Source organism: Leptonychotes weddellii, chromosome 5, assembly GCF_054177405.1.
Source record: "Leptonychotes weddellii isolate Sample4059 chromosome 5, ASM5417740v2, whole genome shotgun sequence".
In the NCBI taxonomy this organism is placed as follows: Eukaryota; Metazoa; Chordata; class Mammalia; order Carnivora; family Phocidae; genus Leptonychotes; species Leptonychotes weddellii.
In genome coordinates this window covers 34,316,185-34,342,167 of record NC_138373.1, presented here as the reverse complement: position 1 = coordinate 34,342,167, position 25,983 = coordinate 34,316,185, and the positions used below count along the sequence as shown (strand labels likewise).

At 59.4% G+C, this 25,983-nt stretch overlaps 3 protein-coding genes across 4 annotated transcripts in view; 2 read left to right on the top strand and 1 right to left on the bottom strand.

Moving 5' to 3' along the window:
- Positions 1-3,352, top strand: part of SYNGR3 (synaptogyrin 3) — a 5,248-nt gene extending 1,896 nt beyond the window's left edge. The window contains exons 2-4 of the mRNA XM_006741917.3: positions 1,334-1,571; positions 1,688-1,830; positions 1,910-3,352. Coding sequence (XP_006741980.1) covers positions 1,334-1,571; positions 1,688-1,830; positions 1,910-2,119 — 591 coding nt within the window. The 3' untranslated portion in view covers positions 2,120-3,352. The remainder of the gene's footprint in view (positions 1-1,333; positions 1,572-1,687; positions 1,831-1,909) is intronic.
- Positions 3,353-5,972: 2,620 nt separating this feature from the next.
- Positions 5,973-16,653, bottom strand: ZNF598 (zinc finger protein 598, E3 ubiquitin ligase). Of its 2 annotated transcripts, none has more exons than XM_081820302.1 (12): positions 16,363-16,653; positions 11,625-11,737; positions 10,942-11,071; positions 10,501-10,712; positions 10,187-10,404; positions 9,752-9,869; positions 8,974-9,164; positions 8,725-8,809; positions 7,838-8,625; positions 7,286-7,436; positions 7,022-7,172; positions 5,973-6,933 (listed from the first exon to the last, which is right to left on the bottom strand). In XM_081820302.1, the coding sequence occupies exons 1-12, from the start codon at positions 16,636-16,638 to the stop codon at positions 6,580-6,582; spliced, it is 2,787 nt and encodes a 928-aa protein (XP_081676428.1). In that variant the 5' UTR covers positions 16,639-16,653; the 3' UTR covers positions 5,973-6,579. The 2 variants fall into 2 exon arrangements, with proteins under 2 accessions (XP_081676428.1, XP_081676429.1); XM_081820303.1 differs by having other exon boundaries at positions 9,761-9,869.
- NPW (neuropeptide W) lies at positions 16,637-25,983 on the top strand. Its single transcript, XM_081818890.1, is given in 4 exon segments — positions 16,637-16,732; positions 24,997-25,483; positions 25,486-25,561; positions 25,784-25,983. Coding segments are annotated over 4 exon segments (744 nt in total). The 3' UTR covers positions 25,869-25,983.

The window sequence follows — 25,983 nt, the reverse complement described above, 5'->3', positions numbered from 1 at the left end:
GGATCGAGTCCCGCATCGGGCTCCCTGCTCGGCAGGGAGTCTGCTTCTCCCTCTGACCCTCCTCCCTCTCATGCTCTCTGTCTCTCATTGTCTCTCTCGCAAATAAATAAAGTCTTAAAAAAAAATTAAAAAAAAATAAATAAAATAAAATGACTGGTCCAGAGGCGCCTGGTTGGCTCAGTCTTCAGAGCATGCAACTCAGGGTCATGAGTTCAAGCCCCACGTTGGGCGTGGAGCCTACTTAAAAAAAAAAAAAGTGTAAAATGACTATGGTCTACCACCTACCTGCCTTTTAGCCCTTGTGGTAAGGGGATGCTGAAGTTGGCTGAGCCCCAGAGTTCAACAGTATCACCTTTTTAAAAAAGGACTTGTTTGTTTGTTATTAGAGAGCGCATGAGTTGGGGGAAGACAGGGAGAGTGAAAATTTTGGGCATACTCCCTGCTAAGCCCGGAGCCCTAGCCCTACTTGGGGCTCAATCCAATGACCCATGAGATCACTACCTGAACCGAAATTGAGTCAGACGCTCACCCAACTGATCCACCTAGGTGCCCCAATACTATCGCCTTTGAGCCCAAACACTTATGATGCTAATAATCAGTCACACGGGGCTATCATCCATTGGGTGCCCACCAAGTGCAGGATGCTGGGTGGGCATTATTTTCTCTGGCCCCAACACTCCATGAGCTGTACCTGTTACTATATTTGGCATGTTAGGAAGCAGGGCCACACAGCTCCCAGATGCTGAGGGTGGGTTCCATGAGGGGTTGGGTGACAGCTGTGCCCCTGTCCTTGCGCTGCTCCCCCCTGTGCTCTTGCCTCCCCCTTCTCCACACCTGCCTCCCATAGCGTCACCCGCTGGAGCCTAGGAATCACTGGTCCAGGTGAAGGCTCCTGTTCCTACAGTTTCGAGGGGGCCATGCAGACACCCTGTGGGCCCCACACAGTGCCAGTGACCCAGTTTGAAAGTCAGCCCCGTCTTTTATCAGCCAAGTGACTTCACTAATTGAAGCCCCAATTTCCCCATCTATAAAGGGGATGACAACGGCCCCCTTGTGGTTTGAGGGGAGGATTCTAGGAGGAATGCATGTAAAGTAGCGGTTTTAAGCATAGTGCTTGGGCATAGTAGATGCTCACTAGTGATGCCGTCCATAAATTTAAAATACCTGAGGCAGCTATTAAGGGAGGGGTGCCCGAAGACCCCACCCACAAATGGGCCCCGTGCTGCCAGGGAACGTGGGGACAGGCCTGAGGGCGTGAGCAGTCGCGGTGGGTGACAGAGACAGCGGCTAAGGGGACCACCGCAGGGCCCTGAGCGCCGCCCGCCGCCCGCAGGTGTTCTCCATCGCCGTCTTCGGGCCCATCATCAACGAGGGCTACGTGAACACCGACAGCGGGCCCGAGCTGCGCTGCGTCTTCAACGGGAACGCGGGCGCCTGCCGCTTCGGCGTCGCGCTCGGCCTTGGGGCTTTCCTTGCCTGCGCCGCCTTCCTGCTGCTCGACTTGCGCTTCCAGCAGATCAGCAGCGTCCGCGACCGCCGCCGCGCGGTGCTGCTCGACCTGGGCTTCTCAGGTGGGCGGGCCGGGGGGCGGGGCCTCTGGGCTCCGCGAGGCGGGGCTTGCCCGCGCGTGCGGGGGCGAGGCCCGGCGGGGGGCGGGGCCTCCCCTGACCCTCCCGCCTGCCCGCAGGGCTCTGGTCCTTCCTGTGGTTCGTGGGCTTCTGCTTCCTCACCAACCAGTGGCAGCGCACGGCGCCCGGGCCCGCCACGCTGCAGGCGGGAGACGCGGCGCGGGCCGCCATCGCCTTCAGCTTCTTCTCCATCCTCAGCTGGGTGAGTGCGGCCGGCGGGGGCCGGGCCTGGGCCGGGGTGGGGCGGGGTCGGTGCTGGCTGACCCAGGGCTCCCCCTCAGGTGGCGCTCACTGTGAAGGCCCTGAAGCGGTTCCGCCTGGGCACGGACATGTCGCTCTTTGCCACCGAACAGATGGGCGCCGGGGCGGGTCAGGCCTACCCTGGCTACCCGGTGGGCAGCGGCGTGGAGGGCACCGAGACCTACCAGAGCCCTCCCTTCACCGAGACCCTGGACACCAGCCCCAAAGGGTACCAGGTGCCTGCCTACTAGTGGCCGGCAGGCCCCCACTGGGGCTGGAAGGCTGCCCCCAAGCCAGGGTCCAGGGTTTCCTGGGACCTCCCTCAGGTCCTCCTGGCCTAGTGCCGGGTGTGACAGAGAGGGTGGCCACTGTGGGCCCTCTGGGGCCGAGAGACGGTAGCTCCCAGGGTGCCTAGGCTGCCCCCTCACCCCAAGTTCCCCCTGTCCCCTTAGTCGCTGACCCCAGGCCTGAGGTCCTGAGGAGGGGACAGTGCAGCCTTGGACATGTATCCTCCAGCCTCTAGTGGATCAGCCTGCGAGCGGGTCATTCCTCTCATGAGCCAGCTAGCCCGTGGCTCACCTGTCCACCCTGGGGTCAGGGGTCTAGCTGCCCTCCGTAGCTAGGTGCAGGGGCTGTCCCCTGGAGCATGGGCACTGCTCCCATCCCATGTCCCTAGGGGTAGTGACGGTCCCTGCTCCGGAGTTGTGGTGGTTCACCCTGCGGGGCTGTGTGCACACTGTCTGGAGCCTCCATCCGTTTGCTTTCACGGGCTCGCTAGAGTAGCCTGGTCCTGTTGATGTTGTGATTGTGGTCAGGTCTTCGGGCTTCACCTCATAGTTCCCCGCAAGCAGCCCCACTGTCTGTGGCCCCTGCTCCTGCCCCTACCTGCCTTGGCCCAGGAGCCTGCGCGGATGCGGGCACTTTGGGCTAGGAAGGCACAACATGGCTGTAGGCCTGGGCACCAGCCCTCTCCCACCCCTTCAGTAAGACCTTGCCTGAGGGAGGCTTGGGGCACCTGGATGCCTGGCAAGACAGGCGCCTCACAAGGAGGGAGGCCTAGAGGCTCTGTGTGCCCACAGTGCCCTGGACATGGCCCATCTGTGCAAACCCCTTTACCTTCCGCTTCCCGGACCAGCCCCTCAGCAACCTGCCCTGCACCCCGTTTTACAGCACAGCCCGAGGTTGGGGTCCCTCTGCATAGCTGACTACTCATGCATCGCTCAAAGTTATGTTAATACCAAACGCAGTTGCCGGGCTCCGTTCTCACAGAGAGGCACCTCCCTCTGGAGTTGCAGTTGGGTGACTACCCTTTACATTGTAGCATAGACCAATTCTGTGTGGGTATTTAAGTGAACATGTTTACAGTTTTTGTATATATGAATCTTTCTCTCCCTCTTCTGAAAGAACACTCCGTGACTGTGTATCTTCAGTGTCCCATGTTTCAACTGCAACTTCTTTACAATAAAAGACTGTAAGTGAGTTTACCTGGTGCCGAGGCTGGCCGAGTCATTTCTATCCCTGCCCCTGTGGGTGCCCAAGGTTGGGATCTGCCCCTTCGGGGCCCAGAACCCAGGAAGGGGCAACAGGTGGTGGCCAGGCTGATGTCCACATTCTGGGGGTCCCTGAGGCCCCCACTGCACATCCCGCTGGGCTGCCCCTGGGTTGCTCAGAGCCAACTCTCGGAAATGCTGGGGAGATGCCCACCTCTTCTTTTTAGAACAGCAGGACTAGGAATTATTTTTTGTCGCCGCACATCTTTAGCAGTTCCTTCATCAGTCTGTGGATGTGAACTTCTTTCATGTTACTACCACGTTCTTCAAGGATTGTTTTGCTGGGACTATAAATGTGAAGTCTTGTTCCTTAGAACTTTGAAGGTATTTCTGTATTCTCCTTAGGATCCTATACTGTTGACGAGAGCAGTGATGACAGTATGATTCGTATTCTTTAGCGGGTTATCTGTTTTTTCCCTTTGGTAAAACTTACTGGGATTTTTTTCTAAGTTGTGTTGTGTCGAGATGTGGCTTTTTAAAGAATTATTCTTGGGGCGCCTGGGTGGCTCAGATGGTTAAGCGTATGCCTTTGGCTCAGGTAACAATCCCAGCGTCCTGGGATCGAGCCCCGCATCGGGCTCCCTGCTTGGCGGAGGGCCTGCTTCTCCCTCTCCCTCTAATGTTCCCCCTGCTCGTGCTCTCTTGCCCTCTCTGTTAAATAAATAAATAAAATCTTAAAAAAAAAAAAAATTATCCTTCTTAGTGCTTTTTTTTTTAAAGATTTTATTTATTTATTTGATAGAGAGAGAGCACAAGCAGGGGGAGCAGCAGAGGGAGAGGGGGAAGCAGGCTCCCCACTGAGCAGGGAGCCCAATGCGGGACTCGATCCCGGGACCTGGAGATCGTGACCTGAGCTGAAGGCAGACGCGTAACCGACTGAGCCACCCAGGGGTCCTGTTTTTTTTTTAAACAACCATTTACTTTTATTTTTATTTTTTTATAAAGAAGTTATTTATTTGAGACAGAGAGAATGAGAGAGAGAGGGGAGAGGGTCAGAGGGAGAAGCAGACTCCCCGCTGAGCAGGGAGCCTGATGCAGGACTCGATCCCGGGACTCCAGGATCATGACCTGAGCCAAAGGCAGTTGCTTAACAAACTGAGCCACCCAGGCGCCCCTACTTTTATTTATTTTTAAGTAATCACCACACCCAACATGGGGATTGAACTCATGACCCTGAGATCAAGCGTCCCATGCTCCTCCGACACAGCCAGCCAGGCGTCCAGTGCTTGTTTAGTTTTCTATTTTTCTTCACCGCATGTAAAGGGAGTCATTATGTCTCTACGTGTCACCTCTGTTCCTGGGACCCCCATCAGGTGCTGCAGGCAGCTTCCGGAGCCACATTCCCCGGCTAGCTAACTCAGCCTCTGGAGATCTCCCCAGCTTGGTCCTGTTTGCTTCTGAACCCATCCACTGGGATTTTTAGCTCAGTTACTTGTTCACGTCTAACTATTTAATAATGTCCCGGCTGAGGGCAGCGGGGCTGAGAACCGTCCCTGGGGCTGGAGGGCTGGCTATGCCACATCCAAGCAGGCAGGGCTGTCTCGGGCAAGTCTCTCGTCGGTGCCCTGGGCTCCCCTTCCAAAAGAATGGTTGCGGCCATGCGGGTGGGCTGGGGGGCAGGCCAACACAGGGGCAGAGCCCAGAGCAGGGTTTGGCACACAGCCAGCACCACCTCAGCGCTGCCGTGTGTTAGCGTGGTTCTTGCTTCGTTAAGAAGAGCTTGTTTTCAACGTTGTCAACAGGATCCCCCGTTTTCCAGATTACTCTTCTGTGGGGCTGGTTGTCCTCAGGTCTGCAAAGGGGGCATCGGCTGTGAGGGGCTACCGGCCTGTCCGGGGAAGGCAGGTGACCTCTACACAGCCCAGGGGAGGGTAAAGAGGCTGAAGGTTCTTGTCTGCGCCGGGCCCCAAGCGCTGGCCAAGCCCACGGCCGTGCGCCTCTGGCCCTCATCGTCCTGGGTACCCCCATCCCAGGGGGTACCCACTTCCAAAGACATGTGTCTTCTCATGTGAGGACATTTCCTTTGCCTGATTTGGATGTAACTATGTGTTTAGAACTGTCTTCTACTATTTACGTGTGTTTAGGGCAGAAAGGGGCGATTTCTCAGTCTGGTCCCCTCCCGAGATACTGCATCCAAATAATTAAGCACAAATTATTCTCTGGCAGAATTTCAGATGCGCCCTCCACTGCTTCTGAAGCGCTCTTGTTTATCGTTAGGAGCTCTTTACTAGTCTGTGGGTGCAAACCTGGAGTCTGTAGGACTCCCACGTTCTGGAAGGACGGTTTTACTGGGGACATAAGCATAGGTCAAACATGGCTGTGTCTATTCCTGGAAAGCCTGGGCAGTGCAAGATGTCCAGGACTGGGCCCCGGGCCCAGACCGGCGGCCGCATCCCGAGAGCAAAGCCCAGCTACCCAGCTGTGCACACAGGTCGTCCCCCACCCCAGCTGGCCCCTGGCTGTCCATCGGAGCTGGGGCCTTGGACGGCTCTGAGCTCCCCCCTCCCTGAGGGTGACCTGGGAGGGCAGAGAAGCTCAGAACACCAGCTATGTGCATTATTGCAAAATAAATTTATTTGAAGATACACGGTCTTATAAAAGGTCAGAGGCAATTTGAGATCCCAGATTCAGCTTGTCTCATACAAAGATTCAACTTCAAGCAGCACAATTTCGTGTCTGTTTTTAATCCTGAACGTTCTTGAATCACGAAATAGCCAACTTTACACAACACACTCAACATCTGACTCCGGCCCTGGTGGCCCCGCAGCTTCTGGCTCGGGGGCGGCGGCGCTGTAGCCCTCGGGCTCAGGGGGCCTGGAGAGGGCCCGCTGTTGCCACCAGCTCTGAGAGCATGGACAGGTTCCTGCGTCCCGACCCTTCCCTCCCCTTGCACCTTCCAAAAGCAGGAAAACACAAACCCAGACCAGCCCAGCACGGAGGCAGGGGTCTTTGCCCACCCCCCAGGAGGAAACTGGATGGACTCCTACGTGATGGTGTGCGGACAGGGCGGGTGGGCCTTCCTGGCGACCCCGGGCGGGCTGGCCGGCGGAGGGGCCTGAGCAGCGGCCTCAGCAGGGCCTTACCTGGCTGCAGGGCAGCCAGGAAGGAGGGAGGAGGAAGGAGGCTCGTGGGTGTGGCAGCTCCTGCCCATGCTGGGGGGGCTACGTGAGGATCCTGGCGATGGCTTGCAAGGATGGGAAGTCGTTGTCCTGGGCAGCGTGCAGTGCCTGGTGGCCGCTGACGTCACCGTGCGCAAGCACCTGCTGGCAGGTGGGGCACACGCAGCAGTCCAGGCCCGCCGGCCGGGTGTTGGCCTGCCATGCGCTCTTCCTGTTCTTCTTGGCCTTGGCGCCAGGAGGCCTCTCCCGGCCCCGGAAGTGCGTGTGTGCGGACAGCAGCTCCTGCTGCTTGGCCGTGTCGGGCAGGAGCACCAGCAGCTCGTTGAAAATCTTCTGGAAGTTCTCCCCGAGCAGGTCGCGGCAGCTCTTGTAATACTGGGCTGCGGAGATCACGCCCTGCCACCCAGAGCCAAACCAGTCACGCCCAGCCCGGGCCTGAGTCCCCGCAGTGGCCATGCTGGCCCCCCACACCCGCCTGGCTGACCTGTCTGAACTCCCCCGAGTGGCTCTTGAACTTGCCGAAGCGGGCCTCATCACTCTGCAGGAAGTCCTTGATGGACTGGATGAGCTGCAGGTTCCTCTCCCGGAAGTTCTCGGGCACCAGGTAGGCCTGTGGCGCAGGTGTCAGTCTGGGCCTGAGGGTCGGAACACGGGCAGGAGGTTGTGGCTTAAGCCTTTGGGGTGGACCAAGGTGAGGGCATTCCCCGGCCTCTAGGGGCACGAGGCTGGGCGGCCCACCCCCACTTACGCTTTCGTGGCGGTGACAGTGCTGGGGACACAGGCTGGGTGGGGGCTGGGCAGGAGGCCCGAGAAGCCGGGGGGTGGCTTGCTGACGGGCGGCACCAGGCCGGGCGGAGGCGGGGGTGGGGTGCCCTTCAGGAGCACCACAGCGTTGAAGCCTGCAGGGGCGGCACAGCAAGACCCGAATGTGAGCCCTGCTTGCCACATGCTGCCGTGGCTTCCCAGGCTGCTCAGCCCACCGAGGTCGGGCTCCGTCCAGCAGGACCAGGACCCGATGATGCACACGCTGAGCTCCCTTGCAGCAATCCTGGCCTAGGGCGACTTACTCCCCCATCTCCAGAGGGTGCTAGGATTGCCCCCTTTTACAGGGAGGCAAGGGATGCGGAGGGTAAGTGCCCTGCTCATAGTCAGCGGTGCCACTAGGCTTCCCTCCCCCCACCTGCTGGCCTGTGACTGCCCCTCAGGGTGTGCTCCCCTCAACCCCGGGGCTCCAGTCTGACTCTCCTACCCCGGCCCCCTCCCAGATGCCCAGAAGCAGGCCAGAGCCAGACACACATACCTGGGGGAGGGGGCATCCTGGGTGGGCAGGGGACTCCAAGTGCTGGGAAGTCTTCTTGGGGTGTGGGGCAGGGGGGGGGGCCCAGGGGCCGTGGGAGCCCAGGAGGTTCCTTGGGCGTGCTCCGAGCCGGGGCCGGCCCCTCTGTGTGTCCATTGACGATGAGGGCAACGGGTCCCTCGGCTCTGCTGGCAGTTGTGGTGGGGGCCTGCTCGGCCCCAGGGGGCCCATCTTTGTCAGGGGGTTGTGGGGGGGGTGAGGCGGCAGCCGGCTTCTCCGAGCCCACCTTCTTCTTCTTGCCGACCTTGGGGAGGGTATGGGTGGAGGCCAGCGCCAGCAGGGAGGAGACGGCTACCGTGGTGGGCACGCTCCGCAGCTCCTGGGCGGTGAGGCCGGTGCGGCCGTCCTCCTCCTCCTCCTCTGAGGGCGGTGGCGCGCCCTTCTTGCTACCCTTGCCCCCCTTCCCAGCCTTCCTGGGGGGCTGGCTGCTCCCGCCAGCAGTCTGGGCCCCCGGGGTGGGATGCGCCACCTTCTTGCTGCCGCTGCTGTTCCAGGCGGAAATGAGGCTGGTGGGGGCGGTGCTGGGCTTGGAGGCGGAGGACACCAGGGCGGGGAAGTCATCCTCCTGGAAGGTGCTCCTGCCCCTGGCAGGGACGGGGTACGCCAGTGCCAGCCCCACGGGGCCCAGGGCTGCCGCAGCAGAGCACAAGGTGGAGGAAGAGAAGGATGCAGAGGCGCAGAGGCTGGGGAAGTCTTCATCCTTGAGCTTCGAAGTGGGAGGTGGGAGGGTGCTGAGCCCAAGGAGGGGAGTGGCGTCAGTGGCCTGAGGGCCCTAGCCCACTGCGCACCCACCCTCCACAGGAAGACCCCCCAGCTGTGCACGAGTGTACCTTGGAGGCGTGGCCCCTGTGGCCGGGCCAGTTGCTGGGAGGCCCTCCTGGCTTACAGGACCGTTGGGCGAGGCTTCCTTGAGGCCTAGGAGGCACGAAAGGACCCTATGTTAGGGCTGAGCAACGTGCAGGAGGTGGGAGCAGACCCTCCAGGGTGAGCTCAGGGCTCAGCCCTGTCACTCCCAAGCACCGTGCTCACCAGGAGCCTGCCTCTCCCCTCCCAGGTGCCTGCCGGTACAGCCAGCTCACCTGCTCCCTCGCCCTGAGTCCGGGGCAGACGCCGGGGGCCGCGGAGCTCTTCGAGCGCCCGCAGCCCTGCCTCCTCCTTCTTGGCCCTGCTGCCCTCCTCCCGGTCCTCACTTCTGCGCGTCTCCTGCTGCGGCTGCTGCATGGCCACTGAGGCCCGGATGGCAGCTGCCACTTCCCGGTCCTCTTCTTCCCTGGGAGGGGGAAGCCTTCAGGCTGGGCAAGGCCAGGGACCACGGCGGCGTGCAGGGCGAGGAGCTGGGCAGGAACCTCCCCCACCCACCCAAGCCTGGCCACTGGGAGCTGTCCCGGGGCCAGTGGAGCCGGTGCCCGCCTGCCCTCACTGGCCAGGAGAGGGCGCTGCCGACGCAGCGGGTCTCAGGCTGGGGCTCCCCAGGCAGCACGTGGGCCCAGTGTCTGGGGTCCAAGATGCCTCCATCCTGCTGGACAGTGGGGACAGCGCCTGGCCTGAGCATGTGCCGGCAGCGTGAGCGTTTCACAGCACGCCTGCACTGAAGCCCCACCCAGTGACACAGGCCCCTCCGGCCCACCCCCACCTGCAGGGTTCTGGTGCCTCTGCCTAGAACTAGGGAAAAGAGTAGGGAAATGTCTGCTTACTCAGGACACTAAGCAGGCCCCGCCACTGCCAAGCCAAGGACACCAGACACCAGAAGGCCAAAGTCCCCTGATCCCCATGCGCCATCCCAACCCAGCTGCCGGCCACCGCCGCCGCCCCAGGGGTGGCGCCAGGAAAATGTCAGCGGCACGCAAATCCTCCCACCTCTTGTACCTCCAGCTTCCTCGGCGGTTCTGCTGGGCTCCGCGACCACTGGCCCGGCCGGCACGGCCCTGACGGTTGTACCTGTCCACCTCCTCGTAGTCCTCACCCCCGACGACCCCTGCGGCCGGGACACAGCCTGTCAAAGGCCTGGGCCAGCCCGAGGCCAGTGCTCCAGCTTGCCCAGCAGAGACATCCCCCCGCCCCCAGCTCATGAGCCCTGAGGACTGGCTCAGAGCAAGAAGTGGGCAGGGAGAAGAGTATGCCGCAGCCACGACCCCATACAGCAGCTCTCCCAACAGTGCTCCCAACCCTGGAGCCCCCCACCCGCAGCCGGCAGATGGAAGACACACGATGGGCCAGACCGGGGCCGGGCTGTCGGGTTTCCGGGCCTCGGGGAGTGCCAGGCTGGAGCCCGATGGAGCCCCGCTCACTCACCCTCGCTGCGGCGCGAGTGCCGGGGTGCGTAGCTGAACTGCAGATCAATCTGGCGGTTCTGGCGGGCCTCGGCGCGGCTCCGGCTATGGCAGGCTGTCCTGTGGGCCTTGAGGTCGATCTCAGTGCGGAAGGCGTGGGTGAACTGCTCCGTGCTGCAGCGGCCCTCCTCACAGAGGAAGTGCTTCTCCCGGAAGTGCTCGCGCAGGTAGGCGTAGTCGCTGGCAGGGCCAGGGTGTCAGCAGGAGTCTGCAGGCCCTGCCACCCCGGCCAGCAGCCCCACCCAACCTGCTCCGGTGCCCCGGGCCCGCGCCCACCTGTAGTAGTCCTGGGCCCCGTCGGAGTCACAAAAGTGGCAGAAGTAGTGGTCGCGGCGCAGGTGTTTGAGCAGCTCATCGTTGTCCAGGTAGCGCTCATCACAGAACTTGCAGAGCGGGTGCCCACGGTGTGACGTGTCGTCGGGGTCCCCCAGCATGCGGTGCCGCGCCAGGTCCTTGCGCGAGTACCATTTGCGCTCGTAGGTGAAGATCTGCAGGGAAGAGGGTGCTAGGCGTGGGCAGGCCCCTTCCCATGGCCCCGCAACAAAGGGCTGCCTCGGTCCCCCCGGCCATACACACACAGCACCGTACACACCAGGAGCACCCCCCTGCCTGGGCTGGGTGAGGCCGGAGAGCTAGGGGGACAAGGGGCCAGGCCCCCAACCGCCTGCACCCAGCTCTCCCCGGGCCCCCGGGTGGGCTCCGCGGCCCAGGGCACACCTTGAGGTGTTTGAGGCACAGCTTGCAGCAGAAGAGCTCGTGCTGCTTCCGCATGTGCTGCTCCAGGTCCCCGAAGAGGCCGAACGGCGGCAGCTCAGGGCACTGCGGGCACTCGTGCTGAAGCAGCTGCCTGGAGAGACACCGAGGACCCCCCCGACCCCGCAGGCACTCAGTGTCACCGTCCGGAGCGAGCTCCTGCATGCGCTCAGGAGCAGGGGCCGGCGGACAGGCACTCCCACCCACGCCCACCAGGGCTCCGCCCACAGAGTCAGTGCTGCTCCTGGCCAGGAGGGCTGAGCTCCACGTCAGCAGGGCGTGAACACTGGGCCCACACCCTCACCTGGATGAGGAGGATCACTCCCGAGACAACTGTACCCCTTTATGGGGTTTTCCTGCCACAGACTAAGAGCCCAACTCCCAGGAGCTCGAGTGCACCTCACAGAGCCCCAGAAAGTAGGCACTGTGCACTCCACCAGAGTGTTTTCTCTGAATGTGCTGCCCCTGTCCCCACCGCCACCCCAGGGGGCTGCTATGAGATCCCTGTTACAGGAGAGAAAACAGCACGGGCTCTGACATCTGCGCCCCAGGGCTGTGAGGAGCACAGGAGGGCTCGGGGATGTGCCCATCCCCAGTGCAGGGCTGGCCACAGGCCCTCGGAATCCCGGGCTAAGGATCTCTCGCACCTGTACAAGGCAAAAACTTTTCCATCAGCGAAGTAGATGTCATATTTTTTCTCGTGCTGCAGCTGGTGGAGGGGGATTGTGGCAAAGGCAGGAAGCTTCTTCCCGAAGACCACCTAGAACCAAGTGAGAGGGGCTGGTGAGCAGGGCTGTGGGCACCCAGTGGAGGACACCGTCGGGCTGAGAAGAGGGAGGCACTCAGCCCCTGCTGAGAAGGCCGAGGCCGGCCCTGCAGGCAGCATTCTCTGCCATCCTGGGCTGCCCAGGCCCCTCTCCTCACCTGCAGCCCGCGCCTGGGGTGACCCATGTGGAGACACAACACCCAGCCTCGCCACCGGGGGCAGCAGGTTCCCCACTCATCCAGGGAGGTCACCCCAGAGGAACAGGGGTCAGCAGTGACCCCCGGGGGCAGTGACAGAGACCACACATGGGTGTTGAGCACAGGGCAGAAAAGGTAGAGATGACGTCCAAGAAGAAGCTATGGAAACAACGCCACCAGGACAAGCCAGGTGACCACACGTCATGCCAGGCCACCCTCTGTCCACCCGCAATGCCATAGGAGAGGGATTCCCCCGCAGGCCTCGGTCACAGCCCCTGGCTGCCTCCTGCCTATTAACCAGCTGCCAGGGGTGCCAACGTGCCGAGCTGGGGTGCGTGGGGGGGGCCTGGGTGCAGACACCCGTGCAGCTTGGCTGTTTCCCAGGGGGTCTCGGGCACGCTCAGGTACAGCCTGCCGGGCTGCCCCTCCACAGACCCCCATCCCAGCGCCCCCAGGATCCTCTCACAGGCTCAGGTCCCCCCTCTGCACCAACAAGAGCACAGCTCCCTCCAGGGCTCCCTCCTCTCTGGCCCCCACTCCCCATCCCTGGACCAAGACCACACCTTTGGTCTCCTTCTCTCCATGACCCTTCCCACTCCACTACTGTCCCCCGCAGTCTGGGCCTGGTCGCTCACCTCTGCTCAGCGTCCTCACCTTGGGAAGGGTCATGTCAAGGTCATCCCTGATCTGTTTAGGCTCAGCTAGGCTCAGCCAGGGAGGACGTCTGGGATCACAATGGCCATGCACTTGGGAAAGCAGGGGACTGACTGGGGAGAATGGTGGTCACATTGTCCCCAGCAGCAGGATGGTTAAGACTGGTTCCCTGGGGGTCTGGGGGAGAAGCTAGGGAGCTCAGTCTCCACTTCTTTACTGTGGGGAGAGCACGCTGACCCCCAAGCACCCCCCCCTCCAGCCCAAGGGAGGCATCATGGTCCAGCCACACCCATTCTGGGGGAAGGAGGAGGATGAGCAATACCCCAGCAGGCCTTTCTTCCCCTTGTCATCCTGTCTGGTGAACTGGCTGCCCGCTCCCGCCCCTGCCCCATTCGTATTTCGGGTGGGTGCTTCACTGCAGCTAAGCTCCCATGGCTTCCCCTCCTCCCCCCTCCCATTCCCTTCCCAGGCCCCTGGGCCTCACATTGGCCTCTTTCCACGGTTCCCGCCCTTCCAGGACAAGGCCACACCAGCCCTGCCCCACGCCACTCACAAGGGCGCCTTCCTGGCCCTGACCCCAGTTCCTCCTGCCTCTTGCCAGGGGACCAGCGCCTGCACGCGCAGGGCCACAAGCTGGCCACAGATCACAGGGTCTGTCGTGGGATCGGCTGCCGGGACTCAGGGCCCTGCTTACACTGAGGCATCATGGGCGGCAGGGGCAGCGTCCTCCCGTGAGGAAGCCCCCTGACAAAAAGCAGCCAGTCCAGCAACTCAGCAGAGGAACAACTTCTTCCCCAGAGGAAGCCCGTGCCGCGATGCCACTGTCAACCACCGTCTCCCCCAGCTCCAGCGCCTTAATTTCAGAGGTCTGCTCGGATCCACTGGGGGGCGGGGGGTGTCTTACTGCCGGCACCCTCGCTGTGGACAGAGGCAGGGTGCCATTCTCAGGGGCGTCTGTCTCTCCTGAGCAGTCTGATGGGGCAGCCAATTCTGGGCACACCTGAGCCAAGCCAGGAGAGGGGGGACACTGGGAACCTCAGGAAGAGGTTAAGGAAGGGAAAGGCTGCGTTTGTCTGAGAACGAGGGTGAGCAGGTTTGGAGCTGGGGGTGGGAATGGCGAAATGCTAAGGGCCCCTCCTAGACAGGCTATAAGACCAGGACTGGGCCCCTGAAGGCCTGCGCCGGCGTCAGGACCAGTAATGAGTACACGAGAGGGCAGCAGTGTGGCTCGGTGTGGCCCAGCAGAGGGTGAGGCACATGGCGAGACCAAGTCGCTGAACAAGGACCAGGGCATGGGGGCCCAACCAGGGATGGGAAGGAACCCACCAGGGATCCAACCAGCATGGCTCAAGACCCACCCACCCTGGTGATCTCCCTGATGGGACAGGGTCATGGATCTGAAGACAGAGGCACAGGCCAGGCCTAGACACTTGAGAATGGACCATCTTGGGAAGCCCCTGGGTCGGCCAGGCAGTCGATGTCCAAGGGGGAAAGGGCACCCCTGGGTGGGCCCCAGGATGGTTGGGCCAGTCCCTGAAGAGAGGGAGATGGGATGAGGGCTCTACTCAGACCTCCACAGGGGTGGGTGTGTGTTCCTGCCTGGGGCTTTGTTACTCCCCACTCCCAGTATCCACTGGGCACTCAGTGAGTGGAAGAGAGGATACATGGTGACAGCAGAGACCCCTGGTGAGAGTGAACCGATGGTGAGGGTGTGCAGTGAGGGCCCCACCTAGGAAGTACAGGCCCCAGAGAAGCCCAGGTGGACCAGGCTGGTGGGGAGCGGCCCTGACACCAGACAAGCAAGGGCGGTCAGCAGGTCCCACCCCCTGACCTGCCATCAGCCTCCTTCCCACGTCTTGCCTGTGAAGTGGAAGGGAGGCCGTACTAGCTCAGACACACCCCACTTTGTACAGCAGCCCCATCCGGCCTCTTTGACAGAGATGGGCTGGGAAAAAAAAAAAGAAGAAAATGGACTGTGCGAAAGGTGAGACCAGGGAGGAAGGTGGGGGGCGCTGATGTTGGTCTTGACTGGGAGCCGGCCTGGCCTCCACCCGGAGCACCTGCTGGGCAATCCAGCTGGATCTGGCTCCCTGCCTGACCAGCAGCTGCAGGGCTGCTCTGCGTCTGCTCTTTGCAACGCCTGCCCCACAGCGGGCACAGGGAAGCCCTGAGCCAAGGTGTGCGCCTGTTCCGCACAGCATCTTGGCATGCTTTCCTCAGGGTTTTTACAGACCGAGTCCCATAAGGGAGGACAGAGCAGAGGCAGCCCCTGGAGGCAGCTGTGGGATTCCTAAGTGGGCATGGCACATTCAGAGGACAGTGCAGGACTCAGCCAGGGAACAGGAAGAGCTAGGGTGGAGCTGCAAGTTCAAGAGTGGGAAGCAAGCAAGATGAATCGAAAGGATCGTCATCTCCCAAAGTTCCCAGGACACCCTCCTGCTGCCCAGTAATTCAGGGCAGGCCTAAGAGGAACGCCAGAATCGGCCAGAGGCACCCAGTGCCAAAGCACGCTCCAGCGGGAGCCTGCTGACAGCTCGTGTCAAGAGCTGCTTGCCACACAGAGCACTGGAAGGGTGTGGGACCCACAGGGAGCGAGAGAGGCCATGTGCTGGCCACAGGAGCCACACAGAGGTGTCTGCTCACTTCCAGAGTGAGATCTGCAGCCCCTGCCTTCCTGGAAGGAACTATTGGTGCACTGGAAAACCTGGCCCTTCAAGAGTGACCTCATGCCATGCAAGAATGGCCGGCATGGCAGCCTTGGGCAGAGCTGGGAGGCGCTCACTAAGCCACAGGCCCAAGGATTTCCCGACAATTTGTGCACCCCAGATCTCTCCCAGGCCCGTCTCTGTCCACTCCATTACAGACTAACAGCGTCTCCAAGTGTCTTTTTTGAAAAGAGCACAGAATAGGTGCTCATGGGAGAGCTCATGGAATTACAGGATCGTCTTGGCTCCCCTAACATAAATGTCTACCTAAAAAAAAAAAAAGGAAAACAACACAACTAAAGAAACCTACTCCTCAACAATGCCGTTTCTGCGTCACTTCTAGTAAGAAGAAAGATTCCCTGGCAGATGTCACCAGCCCAAGCTTTCCATGAACAAACCAGAGGACTTTCACAACACTGGAAGCAAACATATCTCAAAGCAAACCAAGGGAGGTCCAATTAGGTGCTTCCAGCCAGCATCTGGCATTATGGGGACGATGGGGGAAATCTCCACAGTGCCCTCTGACCCCCTCCAGGGCTTCCAAATCTGTACAGAGTCAGAAACATCCCCACCTCCACTCTGGAGCTGACCCCCTCACTACCAACCCCCGTTGGAATTGGCAAGGAGGAGAAAAACTTCGTAACACTTTTAACCCCATCCGCCTACAATCTTCAGAAAACCTCAATGGTTCAGCCTCCCCCCTCTGGTGGGCAGGTGTGAGTGCCACCGCCCCTCAACAGATGAAAGCACCAGTCTCGGGAGGACCTTGCCGGGGTTACCCCGAGGGGCCCAGACACACAGCTGGGCTGGAAATACCCACTTTGACCCTCTGCTTCCCGGACTGCCATAACTGTCCCCATAGGGACCGCTCCCTCTTCGACCCAGCGGGGCCAGCTCCTGCCTGCCGGCCCCAGAAGCCCCACAGTCGGCCCCACAGTCAGGATCCCGCCCCGGGGGGCCCCGCCAGGCTCGCGGCCGGACACCAGGAAGGCAAAGTCCCCTTCCGGCCGCGCCCCGTGCCCGCCCGGCGCCCCGAACGCGCGGCCCGGCCGGCGCGGCGCACCTGGCGCAGCTCCTCGCGGCACACGGCGCAGTAACGCTGCTCGCACAGCACCCGCATCTTGGTGGAGCAGCGGTAGCACACCGGGTGGTCGCAGCGGCCCAGCGCCGTAGCCTCCAGGTCCCCGCAGCACAGCACGCAGCTCCCGCCGCCCCGCTCGGGCACCGCCGCCGCCTCCAGGGCCACGCGCCGCCCCTCGGCGCCCGCCGCCGCCGCCGGCCCCGCCGCCGCCGCCGCCGGCCCCGCCGCCGCCGCCGCCGCCGCCGCCGCCGCCGCCATGGTCCGTGCTCCGGCCCCCTCCGGCCGGCGCAGCGCGGCGCGGCCTGGCTCCCGGCGGGCCCGCCCCTTCCGGGCGACGTCAGCGCCCCGCCCAGTAACGGGCCCGCCCCGCGGAAGCGTGAGCCGCCACTTCCGCCCCAGCGAGGCGCGGGCGGGACCGCGGAATGGGGCTTGCGGGGGGCGGCTTGGGGGCCCACGCGGGACCGCGGGAGGGGCTCGGAGACCGGGCTGGGAACTGGGGGCCCGGGCGGGACCGCGGGCTGGGGGCGGGGGGCGCGGTCCGCAGCGCGGTCCCCCTCCGCTGCCTCTGCGGGGGCTGCCCGCCCGGTGAGACGCCGCGGCGCCAGCCAGGTAGCTTGGAATTCAGAGCAACCACGGACGGCGCTCAGTGTGGTTCCGGTGAGTACGCCCCTGCTGTAGGCAGGCCGTCCTTGTGTTGACATGCTACCCTGCGTTGATCTGAAATGCAGATTGAACCGCACGTCCTGCAGTTTATGTGCTAAATATAGCCGCCGTATTGGGAGCCCACCGTTTCTGACCAGCCAGACCGCTTGTATCTGCCGCGTACACGGGCCTGGTCACCAGGTGCACCCCTCCCCCCCTCCTCCGCCCGCCCCGGCCTCCCCAAATAAGAACTTCCTGCAAATCCTTATCAGAAAAGACTGTTTTTTGGTGACATCCTTCTCCAAGCTGGGGGCTATCTCCCCGGATCCTGATGGGAAAATCACGCAGGGAACTTGCGCTCTTCACTGGGCACACCCAGCTGAGCTCAGGGGCTTGGCGCAGAGAAGCCTCAGGGCAGGTTTGCTGAATGGACGGTGGTGAATACTGGGCTTCAGGTCCCTGCAGGTAGGCTTCCTCCCTATCCTTGGGGGACAGGCACACTCCCGACCTCCCTTCTGCCATTAAAGGAGGCAAGTCAAATCTGAAGCCTTCTAGAAAAAGGCAGTGTGTTGTTGGGGAGCGAGCCTGGACTTTAGAATCAGACAGAAATGCGCTTGAAACCCCAGTTCAGCCACTTATTTGCTGGTGAACTTGGTTAGCTCACTGAACCCTTGACTTCCTCAATTGGAAAGTGGGCATCATCACACCAAGTGAATCTGGTGGACGGGCTAATGCACATGCCTTCTCACTGTCACACAACCCCACTTAATGACAGCAAAGGAATAAAAGACTGCCAATCCACAAGTGCCAAGAGAAGAAGGGAGGAGGCAGCTAGTGAAAGGTGTCAACAGACTTTGGAACAACAGGAAGATGAGTGACTCACTTTATAAAGCATCCTTAAGACCTTTGCGGGGGGTGCCTGGGTGGCTCAGTCATTACGCATCTGCCTTCAGCTCAGGTCATGATCCCGGGGTCCAGGGATCGAGCCCCGCATCGGGCTTCCTGCTCCGCGGGAAGCCTGCTTCTCCCTTTCCCACTCCCCCTGCTTGTGTTCCTTCTCTCGCTGTGTCTCTGTCAAATAAATAAATAAAATCTTAAGAAAAAAAAAAAAGACCTTTGGGGGGAACCCTGATAAGAAGTTTCACTGAGGGTGAACTGAGGCAGGGCACTGAAAACGAATGCCTGCAAGTCAGTGCATGGAACCCGGTGACCTGGGCCCTCCTCCCCTGCCCTGACTTCTGTATCCAGTCCACGCCCCCCTTCCTTGCTTAGGTTCCAGAAACTGACCAGCTCCAGAGAAAAGCTTCACTGCCTGCCCCATTACAGAATGAAAAGCCATTCCTGCAGTGAAGCCCACTGCCTGGCAGAGCCATGTCCCCACAGAAAGAGCATCAGGTCTCACTCACACATGGGGACAGATGGGCAGCCAAGGATCTCCAGACTCAGGAGGAAAGCCTGCAGTGTGAAAGATGGATCAAACTAAGCAGACCCAGGGAGCAAAAGGAAGCTTTAGAAAGAACTGTATTTGGGGTGCCTGGCTGGCTCAGTTGGTGGAGCACATGACTCTTGATCTTGGGGTGGTGAATTCCAGCCCCGTGTTGGGTGGGGAGCCTACCTTGAGAAAAGGAAAAAAAGAGTTGTATTTGATATTCCCAGAAGAGATGCTGCTTCCGTGAAATGAGAATAGGATGCCTTGAATAATAACAAGCACAAAATAATCAGAACAAGAAAGGGCTCTTAGAAATAAAAAATATAAGTAAAAATTCAAGAGCAAATTGGGAAGATACAGTTGAAATCTCCCAGCAAGCAGAACACAAAGAAAATAAAGAAGCTGGAACTTTGAATCTAGAAGGTGCAATATCTAATTAATACGAATGTCAGCGAGAACAGAGAAAGTGGAGAGGCGCAAATTACCCAAGATCTAATAAGACAGTACGGGCTGTCACTGAAGAACGTGAGTCTTCACACTGAAAGGAAGGGCCCAGCCACGGAAGAAAGGACCCCAGCAAGTGACATCATCCTGGCGTATGGCGGACAGCTTTAGGGAGGAGGGGGTAAGGAGGGAGAAGATCCTAGAAGAGGGATTGAGAATAGGACTTTACTCCTGGAACACTGGAAGCCAGAGATTCCCTCAAATTTCTGAAGGAGTGGGATATCCATCCACAAATTCTACAACCAGAAAATCTTTCCATTAGGCATAAAGACACTGACATAAAAGGGACAAATTATTTAGGTCCTATGTCCCCATTCACATGAAACTACCAGAGCGTTCGTGTCTCCAAAATGTTAGGGAGTACCAGTTGGAAGATGACCTGGCATCCAGAAAACGGATTCCAACCCAGATAAGAGCCAAAGCAGAGCGTGGGATGATGCCCGTGTGGAGACGCCAACATGGATGTGTGGGAAAGGGGGCGTGCAGGCTGGAGTAGGAGGCCACCATCTCCCACAGGGAGCCTCCAGAGCAGACATGGAACCGATCAGGATGCCCTCGCGTGCTTGAGAATCTGGAAAAGGTACTGCGAGGAACTCGACCTATCTCTCAGAACCTTTGGGGGAAAATAGCACAATAAGTATGTAAAAAAAGCAATCAGTGAGATAGGAAATGTAATCATAGTACACTTAGCAGAGAACAACATCTACGCAGCCATAACAATATAAACGCTGGCTACTGAGTTAACCAAAATTTGTGACAAAATTCTAGAAGGATGGAGAGGGTGTGAGAGGGCCAAAGCTTCATCTAAATTTGTAGGAAGCCTTCTGGTGCTGCCGAAAACAGATAAATCAGAAAGTGTCGGTTTATAATCTAAGGGTCTGTGGTTCTCAGTTGGGGGTGGTTTTACCCCCAAAGAGACGTTTGTGGTGGTCACAGCAGAGTGGGAGCATTACTGACATCTACCGGGTTATTAGTTTCCCATGGCCACTGTTAAAAAATGACCACAAGGGCGCCTGGGTGGCTCAGTCGTTAAGCGTCTGCCTTCGGCTCGGGTCATGATCCCAGGGTCCTGGGATCGAGCCCCGCATCGGGCTCCCTGCTCCGCGGGAAGCCTGCTTCTCCCACTCCCCCTGCTTGTGTTCCTGCTCTCACTGTCTCTCTCTCTGTCAAATAAATAAGTCTTTAAAAAAAAAAAAAAAAAGACCACAAACTTTTCAGCTTCAAAACAACACAGATGTATTATCTTACAGTTAGGAAATTTGGAAGTTCGAAACAGGTCTGCCTGGGATAAAATCAAGGTGCAGGTGGGGTGCACGCCTTCAGGCGAGAATCCATCTCCTCTCCAGCTTTAGAAGCCCCCTCCTCCATCTGCAAGGTGCACCCTGCCAGCCTCGTCCTTGTCACCCCTCCTCCTCCAACGCTGCCCCCCTCCACCAACGACGTGGTGGCGCTGGGCCCACCTGCATAATTCAGGACCATCTGCTTCCATTAAGGTCCGCTGATGAGCGTCCCTAATTTCATCTGCTTCAGTGTCTCCCCACCCCCCGCTTACCATGTCAAGTAGGTGTGCCCAGGCTCCAGGATATCTGGGGCACATCTTGGGCAGGGGCTGTTAACTCTGCCTGTACAGGTGAGTGACGGCCAGGGATGCTGCTGACCGCCCTCCACTGCACAGGACCGCCCCCACATGTTGGTGCGGCTGAGGGTAGGGACCCTGATGAGGTCATAACTTATGCTGGGGGCTTCTGGCTGGGGTGCGGGTGAGGGGGGCTGGGGGGCTGCAAAGGGCGCTCCCCGGGAGCTGAACTCTTTGCTCTCTTGTTCTGGGCAGTGGGCATGCAGATGTATGCATAAAACACGAGATGTGCATACTACTCAGGGTACGTTAGTTATGGCTTCTTAAAAAGACCACAGATTTTTAGAATAGTTAAGTTTATGGTTTTTAAGTAGGGAGTAAATACTAGAAGAAACAGTTGAAGGATCTGGAAGCTGTTGCCTCTGGAGAGCATGACTGGGATGTGAAAGGGTGGGTCAGGGAGTTTGAATTTCTTCCTTATGCTAGCATTATATTAATCACGTAAATTACCTCAATAGAAATAAATAATTTTTAAAAAAGAAGACAAAACAGATTTGCTCAGTCACTGCGTCCTTAGGATGGAGTCCTTGTTGGGGCCAGGCTCTGAATGGTCCTGGCCCACGGGCAGCCTGGTGCCGTTGGAGAAAGGTGGTGTGCAGGCCCAAAGCCACGCTCCCCTGGTTTCTAGGAGGGTGTTGGGTGGATGAAGGGAGAGGTGAGTCCCAGAAAGGAGAGTCAGCTCTCATGGGCCCGTCACCTCCTCCCCTCCTCCCAGAGTGGAGCTTTGGCTCCAGACCCCTGCAGCAGGGAGATGGGGGAGGCCTTTGTCACTGGACCCTTGGGCTCCGGGCTGGGCGGGGCTCAGAGCCCCTCCTCCTCTGTACCCCACACTGGGAGTTCCCAGGACTAGGGTGTGCTTTGCTCCCCCAGCCCAGCCCTGGGCTCCCTCCCCACGTGCCTTCTGCACAGTCACCCAGCAGGAGTCCCGCTCCATCTCACTGGGGCCTTCATCATCCCCTGCGTTTCACAGCCATAAACAAGCAAGACGGGTATTTAAACTTTAGATACGGGACGTAGTATCGTGCAGGGTACTTTCTTTAATACTGTTTTGGAGATTCATCCGTCTGGTATCTGTAGCTCTACTTCAGTGTTCTAATGGCTCCAGACCCCGTTACCGCCTAGCCGCAAGTGATCCTACTGGGCCATCTCCAGGGGGTGCCGGACTCTCCCCCGCTGAGCTGGGTGGAGTGGAGGGCTCCAGGCAGGCTTCTCCCCCCTCCCACCCCCACCAAGTACTCTTAGCCCGGAGAATGTGCAGCGTCAGGGGACCCTGGTGACCCGCGTCGTGCTGCGCTGCCCGCCCACTGCACACTCCAGGCGGCTCTCCAGGCCAAGGGCCCCCCTGGGGAGGCTGCTTTCCACACGACTCCGGGGTCCCTGTGGTCCTCCAGGCCCCTCCGGGTGTGCCCGCAGCTCCCTCTGCATCCCCTACCCCACCAGTCCCTGCGCCAGTCACCCCTCCATCAAAGCGTTTTTACTGACAGCTTAGGAGGCTGGTCAGCCTTGGGAACAGTAACCGCAGGAGATGGTAGTGACCATGTTTTGAGCAGCTACCGTGTGGCAGGTGTAATGCCAAGACCCGTGCCTGGATTAATGCTCACAGTAAGCTGAGGAGGGGCTCTTATCATCCCAGTTTGCAAGTGAAGAAGCAGACGGGAGAGGTTGAGGTGCACACCTCCCCCCTTCCCACCACCAAGCACAGGGTGCTGGGCTTGGCTCACTTCTCCCCCGTTCCACAAGGCCTTTGTAGGGAGGGCTGCCATTGCTTCTAACTGCCCCCCCAGGGCTCCCCACAATCAAGTTGGGCCCCTCCTGCCTTAGAGGTGCATCCTCTGTACTCCCAGCCCCTCTGTGGCCCCTCGATAGGGAGACTTGGGAGGAAGGACTTTGTTCCCTTCACTCCCAGAATCACGCCTTCCCTTTTGCTGCAGAGACAGGCAGAGGGCGAGGGGCAGTTTCCATGGAGAACTGCAGTTCAGGTCCCCAAACTGGTGCTGTCAGGCTGGGGGATCTAGGTCGGACCCCATTTGCACCACTGCTTACCCAACAGGTGATCTGAACAAATCCATTTTCCTTGTGCCTTACTTTCTTCATTGATAAAGGAGGTCGATAATCGTCCACTTCGGGGCACCTGGCGGGCATGCGACTCTTGATCTTGGACTTCTGAGTTCAAGCCCCATGTTGGGTATAGAGGTTACTTTAAAAAATAAAATCTTTTTAAAAATTTTTTATCAGGGCGCCTGGGTGACTCAGATGGTGAGGCGTCTGCCTTCGGCTCAGATCATGATCTGAGTCGGCTTCTCCCTCTGCCTCTCTCCTGCTTGTGCTGTTTCTCTGTCTCTCGAATAAATAAAATCTTAAAAAAAAAAAAAAAGATCAGAAGTCCTAGAAAGGGCTTTCATTAAAATAAGTAAATAAATAAATAATTTTTTATTTTATTTAAAAATTTTTTTTTAAAGATTTTATTTATTTGACAGAGAGAGACACAGCGAGAGCAGGAACACAAGCAGGGGGAGTGGGAGAGAGAGAAGCAGGCTTCCGGCGGAGCAGGGAGCCCGATGCGGGGCTAGATCCCAGGACCCTGGGATCATGACCTGAGCCGAAGGCAGATGCCTAAAGACTGAGACACCCAGGCGCCCCCTTTTAAAAAAAACTTTTTTTAATAGTTTGAAAAACTATGACGCTTAATGACTGAGCCACCCAGGTGCCCCTAAAATTGTTTTTAAAGATTTTATTTATTTATTTGAGAGAGAGAGTGAGCGAGAGAGAGAGTGCACACACAAGCCAGGGAAGAGGCAGAGGGAGGGAGAAGCAGACTCCCCGCTGAGCAGGGAGGCTGATACGGAGCTCAATCCCAAGACCCTGAGATCATGACCTGAGCCAAAGGCAGACACTGAATGACTGAGCCACCCAGGCGCCCCCCAAAATAAAATCTTTTTTAAAAAATTACCCCACCTCGCGGCATTGTTTGGAGATCAAAATAAGACATTTCAGGGATGCCTGGGGAGCTCAGTTGGTGAAACGTCTGCCTTCGGCTCAGGTCATGATCCCAGGGTCCTGGGGTCGAGTCCTGTGTCAGGCTCCTTGCTCAGCGGGGGGCCTGCTTCTCCCCCTGCCTGCTCTGACTGCCGCTACCCCTGTTTGTGTGCTCCCCCCCACCCCAGCTTCTTTCTCTCTCTGACAAATAATATTTTTTTATTTTTTATTTTTTTTAAAGATTTTATTTATTTATTCATGAGAGACAGAGAGAGAGAGGCAGAGGGAGAAGCAGACCTCCCGCGGAGCAGGGAGCCCGATGCAGAACTTGATCCCAGGACCCTGAGATCATGACCTGAGCCGAAGGCAGACGCTTAACCATCTGAGCCACCCAGGCGCCCGACAAATAAAATTTTTTAAAAAAAGAAAAAAGACATTTCAGGATCCCTGGCATCTGGGATCAAGAAAATGTTCCATGAGTGGTGTGGTTGCTGGGGGTGGGGTGAGGCCTGATTATTTCAGAGTTTGCATCCGTCCTGGGCTGGGGCTCAGGCAAGAATGGGTCAGGCTCTGCCCTCTGGAAGAGGTTGTTAAACACATACAGCCACAGAGGAATACTCCAGGGGACTATTCAGATGAGGGCCATGTAGGCAGGATCCTGAATGATGAGTGCAAGTCTGCTGGGTTGGGAAGGAAGGGAAGGATGTTTCGAGGACAGAAACACAGAGGCGGGCAGAATCGCAGTTTGTTGGGTAAGGCAGAAAGATAAAAACTGGCCAGAGACAGTGGTCTTGGGGGGGATCACAGCCAGAGAGTAGGCTGGAGGTCCACAGGGCCTTCTCCTGCCCAGGCCAGGGCTGGGGTAAGAGGAGGGGTTTACTTTTTATTGTGGAAGCCATGGGAAACCACTAACCATCTCAGGGAGGGCTCCATGTGACCAAGCTTGTGGTTGCAAGCATCCAGCCACAGCTGGGAAGTGGGTTGGAGGGCTCCCACCTGCTAGTGTGGGAGAGGGTGGGGAGGGGTGGGGGGACAAGAGACAGCCCTCAGGAGAGGAGATACACAGAGTTCTTGAATGATACAGAGGACCCCCACCAGTCAGCCCTTCTGACCCCACTAGGGTTCTTATAACCCCCCAGTCTTTCCTCTGCTGGTGCCCAACCTGCAAGAGCTCTGGCTAAGGAGGCATCCCTTTGCCCATGTCCGCCCATCCCCTCAGTTCTTCTTGAGGGGGAACAGGGGCGCCCCCAGCGGAGCGTCAAGATGAGCTCTAGGTGAAGGCCCACCCACTCAGAGAAGATACTCCAATAACCCACGCCCCTGCCCCAGCAGCCTGGGCCCCTCTTCCCTCTCCATCCGTCCCCCTACCTTTTGGGAGCTGAGCGAGTACCGCGGGGGCGAGCGGGGCGGGGCCAGCGAGCAGTTATAGCTGGCCCCGCCGCGCTGCGCCGCCGACGCTCCGGCTCCCCGACACCGCAGTCCCGCGGCGCGCCCAGCCCCATCTGAGTTAGCTCCTGGCCTGCCCCGCCGGGCGGCCGTCAACTTGAGCACCCTGGCGCGGGGCACGGGCGTGCGGGGCCCTGCGGGCCGGCCGGTGCTCGCATTGTTGCTGCTGCTGGCGCTGCTGGCGCTGCCCGCTGGCGCCTGGTACAAGCACGTGGCGAGTCCCCGCTACCACACAGTGGGCCGCGCCGCGGGCTTGCTCATGGGGCTGCGCCGCTCGCCCTACATGTGGCGCCGAGCGCTGCGCCCCGCTGCCGGGTCCCTTGCCTGGGACACCCAAGGCCTGGGCGCGTCCCCCCAGGGGCTATCCGCCAAAGACACCCTCTCTCCGGCGCCCGTCCCTCGCGGTGCTCTCCTGCTCTCCTCGGGGGTTCGGGAACTGTTGGAGATGGGACGCAGGTACTCCCGCGCAGGGCGCGAACTGCGCAGCCCGACCCTGAACTGGAGCCGCGGCAGGGCGCCCATTCCTGGACCTCCGTGAAGCAGGCCAGGTACGTGGGGAGAGAAAGGGGGCCGGGACAGCAGCGGGTGGAGGATGTCTGGAGAGATCTGGGCCCGGAGCGCACGCCCGCGTGCCCACGAGACACCCTATGACCTTCCTATCTCCCACTTCTTGCCCAGAAAGCTTTCCAGGAGCCTTGGGGGGGGGGGGAGGTAAGGGTTAGTGGAGAGTGCACAGCCTTCTCCCCAAGGTCCTGCTCTGTTCTTTCTAGAGCCTTCGGAGTGTCTCGTGTTCAGCCATGGTCCGCGCAGTGAACCATCTTCGCTGGCCCCCACCTCTCCCCAGGGCCATCCTGAACGCAGCCCTTGCTGGTGATGCCCCCTTGTCTGACCCAGGAGTCTACTCCTCCTCCTGGGTGAACAGCTCAGGCCAGGCCAGGTGGTCTGGTCAATAAAAGCTGCCTGGTTCATG